At 41.5% G+C, this 11,756-nt stretch overlaps 1 protein-coding gene across 1 annotated transcript; it reads left to right on the top strand.

Moving 5' to 3' along the window:
• degs1 (delta(4)-desaturase, sphingolipid 1) lies at positions 1-11,087 on the top strand. Its single transcript, XM_071481635.1, has 3 exons — positions 1-282; positions 5,888-6,630; positions 8,404-11,087. Exons 1-3 carry the CDS (start codon positions 201-203, stop codon positions 8,548-8,550), a joined length of 972 nt encoding a protein of 323 aa, XP_071337736.1. The 5' UTR covers positions 1-200; the 3' UTR covers positions 8,551-11,087.
• The last annotated feature ends 669 nt before the right edge of the window (positions 11,088-11,756 follow it).

Genomic DNA, 11,756 nt, shown 5'->3' with positions numbered 1-11,756 from the left:
ATTCAACGTCGTGTGCGGGTCATCCGACCGCGGGAGGGAGGAGCTGCTCACTGAGCGCGGTTCACCGATGTCCGGGCAGGTCAACCAGGCGGACCGGGTCTGAGGAGAGAGGAAGAGAGCACGATCGCAGAAGCTGTTTGAACGACCTTCTGATTTCTCGGTCTTGTTTCTCCAAGTTGTTGAAAGCAGTAATCTGAAAGATGGGGAACCGGCTCGCCCGTGAGGACTACGAGTGGGTGTACACGGACCAGCCGCATGCCGACAGGAGGAAAGCGATCCTGGGTGAGCTAGCTTATCGTTTAGCAAATTTTGGATAAATTAATAGTCAATTTCACGTAGATGTAAAGATGCTAACTCGTCTGTGTGGCCAATTTAACGACATCATTGTTATTTAAACGTATTTTGGTTATATATACTACCACCATAGTAGTGAGCTGACCCGGTTTGCTAATGTAACTAAGCTAACGGTTCCATATCCGCCCGTGTATTTGCCACAAGCCCCAGCTAACTGACCGAGGTAAGGCTAGTCGGTGACTAGTTTACGCCCATTTTAATAACTGACATCCAGTACCTTGGCTATTATATATAATATAGCTAGATAAAGACAAGCTAGTTGCAGCTAGTTAGCTTAATGTAACATATTAACATTAGCAGTGCACAGCCACTCCCTGTAACATAACCGCTTCCGAGCTGCTCTCCGGAAAGTTACGGTAACGGCCTGGGTATCTGCCAGAGGTGGACTCGCACCGACTCAGGTCTTTGACAGCTGCTTTCGGGAGATATGATAAGTGGGCAGTGTTAAATAACCTCTTAGGAAGAAAGTGAGTACATAGTTCATATTAAAGCGATGCCAGTATGTAAACACTTAATTTTATATGTATGTTTACGGAAGCAAGCCTAGCTAGTTAAACATTGTGAACAACTCTTAGACCCAGCGGAAGGGAGGAGTCGGGTGGAGCCCATTCAAAATGACACCAATCATTGTCTGAAGATGCAGTCTGTTTAGGACCTGCTCCAGGCCTCAGTTACAGTGGCCTGCGGGCACCACGAACCACATGATGCCAATGTCATACTCTCTTACTTTATAATCTTATACTCTCTTATAATGTCATACTCTCTTATAATGTCATACTCTCTTACTTTATAATGTTATACGCTCTTATAATGTCATACTCTCTTATAATGTCATACTCTCTTACTTTATAATCTTATACTCTCTTATAATGTCATACTCTCTTACTTTATAATCTTATACTCTCTTATAATGTCATACTCTCTTATAATGTCATACTCTCTTACTTTATAATCTTATACTCTCTTATAATGTCATACTCTCTTACTTTATAATGTCATACTCTCTTACTTTATAATGTTATACGCTCTTATAATGTCATACTCTCTTACTTTATAATGTTATACGCTCTTATAATGTCATACTCTCTTACTTTATAATGTTATACGCTCTTATAATGTCATACTCTCTTACTTTATAATCTTATACTCTCTTATAATGTCATACTCTCTTACTTTATAATGTTATACACTCTTATAATGTCATACTCTCTTACTTTATAATCTTATACTCTCTTATAATGTCATACTCTCTTACTTTATAATCTTATACTCTCTTATAATGTCATACTCTCTTACTTTATAATGTTATACGCTCTTATAATGTCATACTCTCTTACTTTATAATGTTATACGCTCTTATAATGTCATACTCTCTTACTTTATAATGTTATACGCTCTTATAATGTCATACTCTCTTATACGTCCGCGAGTACACAAGGGTCCAGGTGACGTAAAAATCGTCACGTGTCAAATCGCCCTTTATGAAAATCATGTGTCTGCCTGAGTCTCTGAGTACAGGGCTTCGTTTTGGACCGAGGATGTAGCCCTGTATGTTTTATGTAGGCTACAACTTTTGTATCTCTGTTGTCTATTCACTGTTAATTGGCACTTAAGTTAATTGGCCAACACAAAGTACTGGATTGTGTTGAGAGTGAGACCAGAGTCATGAGTAAAGATATTCATGGTTGGCAGATCTGGCTCCTGGGTTGTATTATTCATGTTAATGCACAGTGAATGCTACACTATCAGGAGACCACTGATTAGTGAGGGTCATGTGACTGTGTTTTTGTAGAGAACTTTATATTAGTATAGGGACATTGAATTAAAAAGTAGCTTTTTGGTATTTGTGCTGAAACTTAGGTAACCCTTACAAGATATTCTGCTTGCACCAGGATCCAAAAATTGCCTCTAACTCCTTATCTTAAACTTATGAAAGCTTACTAGCAGCATTTCTTAATTTACTGCTGGTATTATAACTTCATTGCATTTTAACTTCCTTGTTAGAGAGACCAGACAACACAAACCCAGCAACGTGAATGAAATTCTTGGGTTTTATTGTAGAGGATCTGTTAATAAAACTTACAACAGAACAGTAATATATAAATTTATCAGCAGGCGCTTTTAACAGACTCTCACCTTTGCTCAGTCTGTTGTTTCTGTTCATGTTGGAGTTCTGTAAGTGGCTCTGCAGTTTTTGATAATATTGGGGCCTTGTCGCTGCTTGTAAAGGGCTTAGTTGTATGCAGTCACATGCCTCAGGCCTCTCCCACTGAGCCTTGTAAGGTGGGGGGTGGGGGCGGGGGAGTGGAGGAATGTGTCTTCCAGCTGTAACCTCCTGGTGCCCGGGCACATAGAACATGTTTATGTAGCCTGGAGGTCTCCTTTGTTTCTCTTTGCATCTCTTTAAAAACAATTAAAATGTTCAATGGCTGAGCAGCTAAAGCTTTGTGTGACTTGGGAATCAGTGTAAGCATCTGCAGTATATGTCTCTGATTTGCATCATACATCCCTTTAGGTTCAGCTCCCAACAAAAATAACAGTGGCTCAACAGGGATATTCACATGTGAAATGTTGTCAGTTTCCTCTTATTTATTCGGCAGTTCCAAAAGATATGCTTATCATGCGCAATTTGTCTGCATTTTCTCCAACATAATTCCATGAAAGGTTCTTTCACATATGAAGAAATGGGAGTCATTGATGGGAGGTCTTGCAGTAGTAAAGCAGTTTCATTATGAATGAAGGAGTTCATAATATCAAAATGAACCGTATGCCCCCCCCCCAATGACAGATTAACCTCAGTCAGTAAAGGTTAGTAATGCGGCTATGTTCAACAACTTGTTGAAACCATCAGTCAGCTTATCAACACCTGGGTGTTTGCATAGTCAGCCACAGTCCACACACTGAACCACTCAATATGACTTAATACAAACGAAAGTCTCCCTGGATTCCTCCAGGTGTTTGCACGTACATGAATTTAAACAGTCTGGCAAAGGACTGTACATGAGACTTAGTCCTGGCTTCATCTGGCACAGATGTATGATAAAGTTGGGATAGATAGATAGATAGATAGATAGATAGATAGATAGATAGATAGATAGGAATCGAGAGGTGGAGTATATTGAGACATAATGAAAAGATTCATGTTTTCTCTGTACATGTTTTATAGTGAAAATAACCTTTGAAACATTTGTGGAAATACAGAAACGTCAAACAAGTTTTGTGAGTTCATTGTTGACCTTGGAAATCGTTGATAAAACAATCTCAATAGAAGGTCATGCACATAAAACTGAATCAATAAAAAGCCAAGATAAAGAGATGGGTTTCAAAATCATCCAAAAAAGTTCCAGTGGAGATTAGAGCTCTGATACGAAGTCTGAGAAGTCTGTAGTAATGTTTGTTTTGCAGCAGCTGCTTAGTTTTCTCTGGATTTCAGTTTGGAGCAAGGAACAGTCAGTAATCAACAGTCTATAATCTGCTGCAAGTGGCTTTACAGTGTTGGGTAGATTTGAAAGTCCAGCTGCAGTTTGAAGAGCGCTGAGAGGCCAACACAAGAGTGGTGTGGAAGGTATGTGGGAGGTCAACCATTAACTCCCAGCTTCTGAGTCGTGTCTGCTCCCACAGTGACTTCTGTCATTAAACAAACACACCAGCTCGCTTCGTGCTCGGTCTGACTGGTGTGTGAGAGCAAGACATTTATTTCAACAGCACTGTCTTGCAGTAGTGAAGAGATAAAACATGGGCGTTAATGCTGGAAATGTTTGACAGAATCCTGATATTCGAAGAATCATGGCTGGCAAGTTTAGCCTCTAGTTGTAACACAACCTGCTACATGAAAAACATTACAACTATACAACACCTGGCTACCAGTTATACTCTGAGATTGTGTCCCCCTCTGCCTACATCACGATACAGAGACAAGGTACATGCCTGAATACTGGGCTAGTAATTATTGGCACAGGCTAGTAAACATTTTGCCCTAGCAGTCTGCTGGATAACTGCTCACAGTCTCTGTAATACCTCAACATGTGGAGGAGGCCTGGAGCTTAATGACGTCTTGAGCAAGTCTCCTGAAATTCCCTGACACGTTTCCAGTCTCCTCTCAGTGATTAAGATAACAAAGATTTGATAAAAGGATTTAATGCACGTGTCTCCAACACGTCCCAGTTAGAGGAGTGAAGGTCAAAAGTCACAGTCTATCAGCTGTCTACCTGCAGTTTGACATGACTGATAAACAGGACTGAACCATAAAAAAGAAAATCATGTTTCCATTATTTTTGACAGATATTGTGATGAGTCATGATTTTAGTGGGAGTTTTTGCATTTTATTGTTGCTGAAAAAATATCAAAATGATGATGATGTGATACCAAATAAGTATATTCCCTCACATGTGGAGAAAATGATTAGTCCATGACTAGCACCATGACTTCTCATTTCTAACATTTTACCTTTATCAAAACGATAGCAGCACCTGACCATATTATGATTTTGATGAATTGTTCAGTCCTACCAGTAACCAAGATGCATTAGCATTTTGCATTTGAAGACTGCATTTACATCAACATGAGCCAACATATCAGAGTATTTGAAGGCTTATTATATGAATGCATTGGCATTATTTGTATAACATCTCCAAGAATTTTGCAGTTTGTAAGTACAATTTTAATTGCAACAATACAATTTAATACATAATAAAGCAAATTTATGCTTTGTCAACTATTAGTTCACCATAAAAAATCATCTAAGAACATAAGGTCACATTAGGTCACAACATAAGGTGTCGGTAACTTGTTGGTAGGGAAGTGTGACCCTGTAGGCAATATGGATGTGCATCTTTAGCACTAACAACTTCAGCACTTGTTTACCAGCTATTATATATATATATTCTGAAGTGATATACAACATTCTTACAACAATGTAAACATATAGGAACACAGATGAGAATGAAGGAGTCGTTTCTGTTAAGAAATAACATGAATGCACCTCTTTAAAAAAAACAAAAAAAACCATTTATCATTAAACATACAGTACAGTGCACCTGAGACAGGGGTAAACTGACATCACTGGGTGATTACTAAAGAACAGAAGAACTGAACTTGGGGTGTGACGGGACAGAGATGTACAACTCATTTTCTAAACTGAGTTCAAGTTGATCCTAATATGATTTTGATCTGATATAAATAAAATTTCAATTGGAAGATTCTGACCCCTGAAACCGATGTGAGATCAGAGAACACTCTTCACTCAGATGGAGTCGTTGGAAGTATAAAAAATCAGTTTATGCAGAGGTGACAGATAGATGATTCTGTTACCCAGACAGATGTTAGAGGGCTTGTTCTCCTCAGTGTATAATATTCTTTGAATCTAAAGAACACTGGTGTATGAAACTTTTTCTCTGTTTTTACATTGACATTTTTGAATGGAAACATTAGGTGAAGTCGTTGATGTAAATGTGTGTTAATAGATACTATGTTTTGTTTTAAGTACATGAATGTTCACTGAATTTCACTCTAGTCTCTTGTTTTGCTTCAACAGCCAAATATCCAGAAATCAAGTCGCTGATGGGACCTGACCCGAGGCTGAAATGGATTGTGTGCATGATGGTGGTGATACAGTTTTTAGCTTTCTACCTGGTCAAAGACTTGGACTGGAAATGGGTTTTGTTTTGGACCTATGCCTTTGGCAGCTGTATCAACCACTCAATGACCCTTGCTATTCACGAGATCTCTCACAACACAGCCTTTGGAAACAACAAGGCCATGTGGAACCGCTACTTTGCCATGTTCGCCAACCTGCCCATCGGTCTGCCCTACTCCGCCTCCTTCAAACGCTACCACCTGGACCACCATCGCTACCTGGGTGGAGACGGTGTAGATGTAGACATCCCCACTGAGTTCGAAGGCTGGTTCTTTTGCACACGCTTCCGTAAATTCATCTGGATTATTCTGCAGCCGCTGTTTTATGCCATCCGACCCCTCTGCATCAACCCCAAACCCATCACCCAGCTGGAGGTGACCAACGTGGCCTTCCAGCTCACATTTGACATCCTGCTCTACTGGCTGTGGGGGGCCAAGCCTGTGGTCTACATGCTGGCTGGCTCCATGCTGGGGATGGGCCTGCACCCCATCTCTGGTCACTTCATAGCTGAGCACTACATGTTCCTCAAGGGCCATGAGACCTACTCTTACTATGGCTCCCTCAACCTTCTCACCTTCAACGTGGGCTACCACAATGAGCACCATGACTTCCCCAGCATCCCAGGACGCAGGCTGCCCATGGTTAGTACATTTGGGTGGAGAGAGGACTGTCTAGACAGGCATCTTAACTAAATCCTCTGTCAAACGCAGTGGGAGAACAGTTTCTGTGCCAGCTGTAGTGATCTCACTGTGTTGCAGTTAAAAGTTGTTTTGGCTTTATTGTGACAGGGACAGGGTCATAGAGACAGGAAAGTTAGGGATGAGAGAGAGGGGGGGCAGGGTCATAGAGACAGGAAAGTTATGGGGGGGGGGGGGCAGGGGGGGAGACAGGGTCATAGAGACAGGAAAGTTAGGGATAAGGGGGGGCATCCAGCAAAGGGCCAGAGTCAGGTTCAAACCCAGGCTGCGGTGGTGAGAGCTGAGCCTAAATTGTATGTACTTTACCAGGTGAGCCACTGGGGCGCCCCTATATCCTGTCATCTCCTTGAATGCATCTTTTGGAATCTTTAGGTAACTTCAAGATTAAACCCACTTTTATAGTTAGTTAGTTAGTTAGTTAGTTAGTTAGTTGATAATGTCATTGTCCACAGTGTGGAAAATTGTCTTTGTCTCCACTACAAACTAGTAAAAATAACACAAGACAGTGAATGAGGACAGACATCAAGAACACGGCAACAACAAACATGACAAGACTGAGATTTGTCTCATCATCTTGAGACAAAGGGAGTTGTGTGTTATAACCAGGAAGTGTTTGTATTATACTGATTAAATCAGTGTCTTGTGAGAATAGTTCTAAGATGTGAATCATTTTTTATCTCCTCATAATGAGTTGACACAGTTTTACAAAGTGCACCTGAAACTAATTTATTCACCATGAGCCTTCCTGCTCTCTTTAAAGTTGATAAGGGTTATGAAAACACTTGGTTCTTACAGTCTGCTGGTGTCAGGACTGTGAAGGTTTAACATGATTCATGTTAAGCGTGTGTATTTTTATATTCTCATCAATGCAGGTAAATAAGGATCTGATGTGAAGAAGCAGATTTCATTTAGTAAAAGCCCCTGACTCGTAGCTGAGAAACATTTGGACCTGATTAAATTTTTTTTCTCACATTTGTCTGGCACCTGTCTTAAATGATAAAGGCAGAAAAATAAACTGAAGTCTTCAGCAGTAAAGATAAGACAGACTATAAAACAATCAGGAAGAGCTATAAAACCATCATCCAGCAGATGAGAGGTTCAAACTCAGTAGTTTATTCACTACAGACCCAGGACCAGTCTAAAGCAGCACCAGGTTTTGTTGGTAGTAGTTAGGCTCACTCTCACTCTCTCTCATTTGTACATTTGTACGTGATCTGTCTGGACAGAACTATGGAATGTGGTTGGATTTTCCTCCAGACTCCTGTAAACCAAAGGAGATTTTCACCATCATTCATTCATTATTGGAAATGTTATTTTCCATATACATCATGTTGAATGGTGTCAGCTTTGCACTTACTAACAGTTCCCTGGGTTACAGCCACAAATGGAAGTGGACTAATCGATCACAGTCTCATCTCAAAGTCCCTTTTCAAACCTTCAGACCCGTGAGAGAAAGTGTTGCCATGTGATTGAATGTGTTGACTGTTTAAAGCTTTAAAACACACAACACATTATAGTGACATTGATGCGTTCAGAGAAAAGAGCTATACAACCACCATGCAGGTTTTTGCAGTATTATAAGGTTCATTTGGATTGACTGATGTTTTCTCAGCTCCGTTCAGCCACAGTTCACATCGCTCTCTAATTAATCAGAGCCTCCTGCTGTTTCACTGCTGCAGAAACAAAAGTGAAACTCTGCTTCTCCTTGTGTTCCAGGTGAAGAAGATAGCAGCAGAGTATTATGATGACCTGCCTCAGTACACATCGTGGGTGAAGGTCCTGTACGACTTCATCATGGATGACACGCTCAGCCCGTACTCCCGAGTCAAGAGGAAGCTGAAGGGAGATGTGAAACAGGAGTAACTTCACTGGAACAAAGCTGCAGTGTCACCGTGACGGCAGCCGGCTCACCATCCTTATACACTTAACAGCTTCTGCACATTAATACATTCAACATATGAAATATGGGTGGAGATTGTGTACATAAGTCTTCAAGTGTGCTTGTCCTCCACAGGAAGAGGAAATCTTTTCTCATGTTTATTATCAGGACAGAAAACCCAGGGGAAGTGGTGTGAGATTAAAACGTTTGTTTGTACCTGGGACTGGCTGCACAAAGACTTAGATTAAACAACGTAACTAAACAAAGATGTCTAATTTGACAGATATTCTGAATGCAAGATTATTGGCCACAACTTTTGGTCCAGACATTTACGTTCCCCACAGGATGAATTGTAATCAGCTCTGGTGATCTCTCCAGTTCTGAGGTTTAAAACTACCCCCACATGTCCACTGAAGACGGCTGCGTCACATTCCGGCTCTTTGACGTCGGTCGGAGATGACCTGCTGCTGCGAATGTGAGCGCTCTGTACACGCTGGGTCTGTTTTCAGTGTCTCTGAGGCCAAGTGTCTGTTCCAGTGCTAATCAGTAAAACAACAGACTGTGGAGGACACTGCTTCTGAAACGCTGCAGTGGACCTTTGAACCACACTGGAGACTCACACTTTGCAGAACCAGAATGTGATGCAGCCACAGCCAGTGGACATGAGAGGTGATGAGCTCGCACACTAACACTAAGACATTAAGACAGTGGCCGCAGTTAAGATTCCACCTGCTAAACATAACTGTGACAGTGCTGCTGCTGTTAGCATTTAGCGCAGAGAGCAGTGTCACAGAGCTTCCAGCAGGGCTGTTGCCTCGTGAAGCTCGAGCTCTGTCAGATTTAAAGCTGGCAGCAGAATTCTAACTCGAGAACTCGAGACCAGTCGGAGACGTCTTTGTGCATCCAGCCCCAGAAATGATCACTAAGGAAGCTACACAGCCAACTAACAACAAACCCACACAGGTCGTTGTGTCGTCCACTCCTGTTTGGTGACTGAGGGCAAACTGTGTGACAGGTGTATGTTAAAGTTTGTGTTCTGCTACACACGCAACTGAATGAACCCAGATACCTTCCTCCCACCTTGGACTGTGTGTGTGTGTATGTGTGTGTCTGTTGAAGTGGACCAAAGTTGAACTCTGAGTGAATCCACTCACATTAACTGATTGTTGCAACACACTGTCTGTTTGATACTACTTGTATTGAGTTGACGGGGAGGCTCGCATTGGTTACTTTTCTTGCCCGTGACCCTGTTTTCACCTGCTCAGCTTTTTTAACACGTGACACTTTAACGTACCACAACATTACACAACCTGTGAGTGTGACGCTCTGTCACTCTGAGGTTGTGTTGCATGTGAGATCAAAGTGTGTTACTCGTTAGTGCCTCAGCTTTCTCTTCAATTCTGCCGTTGTTGTCTTCATTTACATTTTATGCCGAGAAGTGAAAAAGTGTGTGTTTTTTTTTTTCATTTCCTCCAGCTTCAGGTTGTTGTAGCAGCGCTGCAGCGACAGCTGTGAAGTCATGTCCTCTGGGTTTCATGTTTGAAATTCATTTAGCAACCTGGAACCAAATTACATGTGGTTGATGCTGAATTGGCTCATTCCACTACTTTTATATTGAGCATCATCAACTTTGACCATTTTAAAGCCAAATAAATAAATAAAGACCAATTTCCAATAAGAGTGTCATTCCTGGCAGTGTAGAAGCCTCACACTCTAATTACCTGGCAGCACCTGGAGTCTCAGCAAGTCAAAACCACAGCTGCTCTCCTCCTCCAGCTCCTCCTCTCTGTGAGCTTTAGGAAGACGCCGCAGGAAATCAGGGCAACAGGAAGATGTCAGTTTAGGTCAAATCAAACATCTCTGAGAGGAGAACCTGAGGGTGTGATGGAGACCTCATACACATGAATTATGAATTCTACACATCACTGTGTGCTTTGATGGGTTTTTATTTTTTCAAGCTATTGATTGAATTTTAAAAAGTGTCTTAAGTCTCTATAAGAGACGCATCATAAACTGCACCATACATCATTTTTAACCTTAGAAGCAGCAGATGACAGAACAGTTACACCACAAGGTCCCTTTAGCAGCTGTTCTGGAGCTTTTGATCAGATCACATGGTCTTCACTTGTCATGAAACTGTAGTTCAATTTTTCAAAACCTTTTCTGAGCACTTTAAGGACTTGAGCTTGAGATCTGGAGTTCATTCTAGTGTCAAACGTGTTATTGTGAAGCACCATCATCTCGGTCACATTTAACAATTTAATACCCTGCAGCAGCACACAGAAATACAACGTGATAGCAGTAGAATAAATCTTAACACAGTCTCCCTTCTTTTGAGTGGTGCTTTAGTTTCTGATCCACAGTCTCAACTTCGAGTCTCTTCCAAAGGCAAAACTTATGTTTGCAGTGTTTCATTTTTTTAGTCTTGTCCTTGAGGATATACCTCATCCATGAGTGACAGTGTTTCTTTCTCTCTCTAGAACAATGTGAGTGTCTGCTTTAATAAAGCCATAAAACAGGAGCTGTCGTCTCCAGTTTATTTGAGTCCTCATCAATTCTAAGGATCAACCTGGATCTGGAATGATGTGCATTCTTAAAGAGACAGGAAGGAAGTCTGCATCTGAGGATTTCTCACACACAGACTCCTCCCAACCTTTTATTGGATGATCTGTGGCTGTGTGGCAAATATCTTTAATACATCATGCAAAGACCCCATACAGCTGAGAAGGTGATGCTTCATCTCCCTGAATTTCCCCTGCAGCTGCTGGAAGGACCCACACTCTGTACACAGACCAGCTCAACTACGTCCCTGATTCTTTCCCTGTGTCTCCCTGTTTGGCCATGTGGGTAAGAGAAAAGTTCAAGTGCTGAATCTTTAGTCCTTAAAAAAAGTTTTAGTGAGATAGATGTGTGTTCACAGAGATAAATGTTCCAATACGTCCCAACAGAAGTGGGACAGTTATCTGTCACAAACAAACAAGCTCCATGTAGGTCAACAACATTACAAGCACTAACTGACCCCAGATAGAACCAGTGACACGGCACCAACCAGATCACCAGAAGCAGCTGGCCCAGTCCTAAGTGTCTGACAGCAGGTCAGTGAGGTGTTCAGCTGCTGCTCCATGAAACTGCATGAAAACCCAGTTTAACCGATTGTAAAACTGTTGTTATGTTTTCAGTCGGATCATTG

The sequence above is a fragment of the Trachinotus anak genome, unplaced genomic scaffold (genome assembly GCF_046630095.1).
Source record: "Trachinotus anak isolate AG129_WGS33_773 ecotype Australia unplaced genomic scaffold, CSIRO_AGI_Tana_v1 ptg000007l, whole genome shotgun sequence".
Classification (NCBI taxonomy): Eukaryota; Metazoa; Chordata; class Actinopteri; order Carangiformes; family Carangidae; genus Trachinotus; species Trachinotus anak.
The sequence above is the reverse complement of the archived record's forward strand: the minus strand, read 5'-3'. Positions and strand labels throughout refer to the sequence as shown.

Bases quoted from the DNA above. Each gene is read 5' to 3' on its own strand.
- degs1 (XM_071481635.1), top strand. From the start codon at position 201: ATGGGGAACCGGCTCGCCCGTGAGGACTACGAGTGGGTGTACACGGAC. The intron at 283-5,887 runs GTGAGCTAGCTT...TTGCTTCAACAG, and splicing joins CAGGAGGAAAGCGATCCTGG to CCAAATATCCAGAAATCAAG. The intron at 6,631-8,403 runs GTTAGTACATTT...CTTGTGTTCCAG, and splicing joins CAGGACGCAGGCTGCCCATG to GTGAAGAAGATAGCAGCAGA.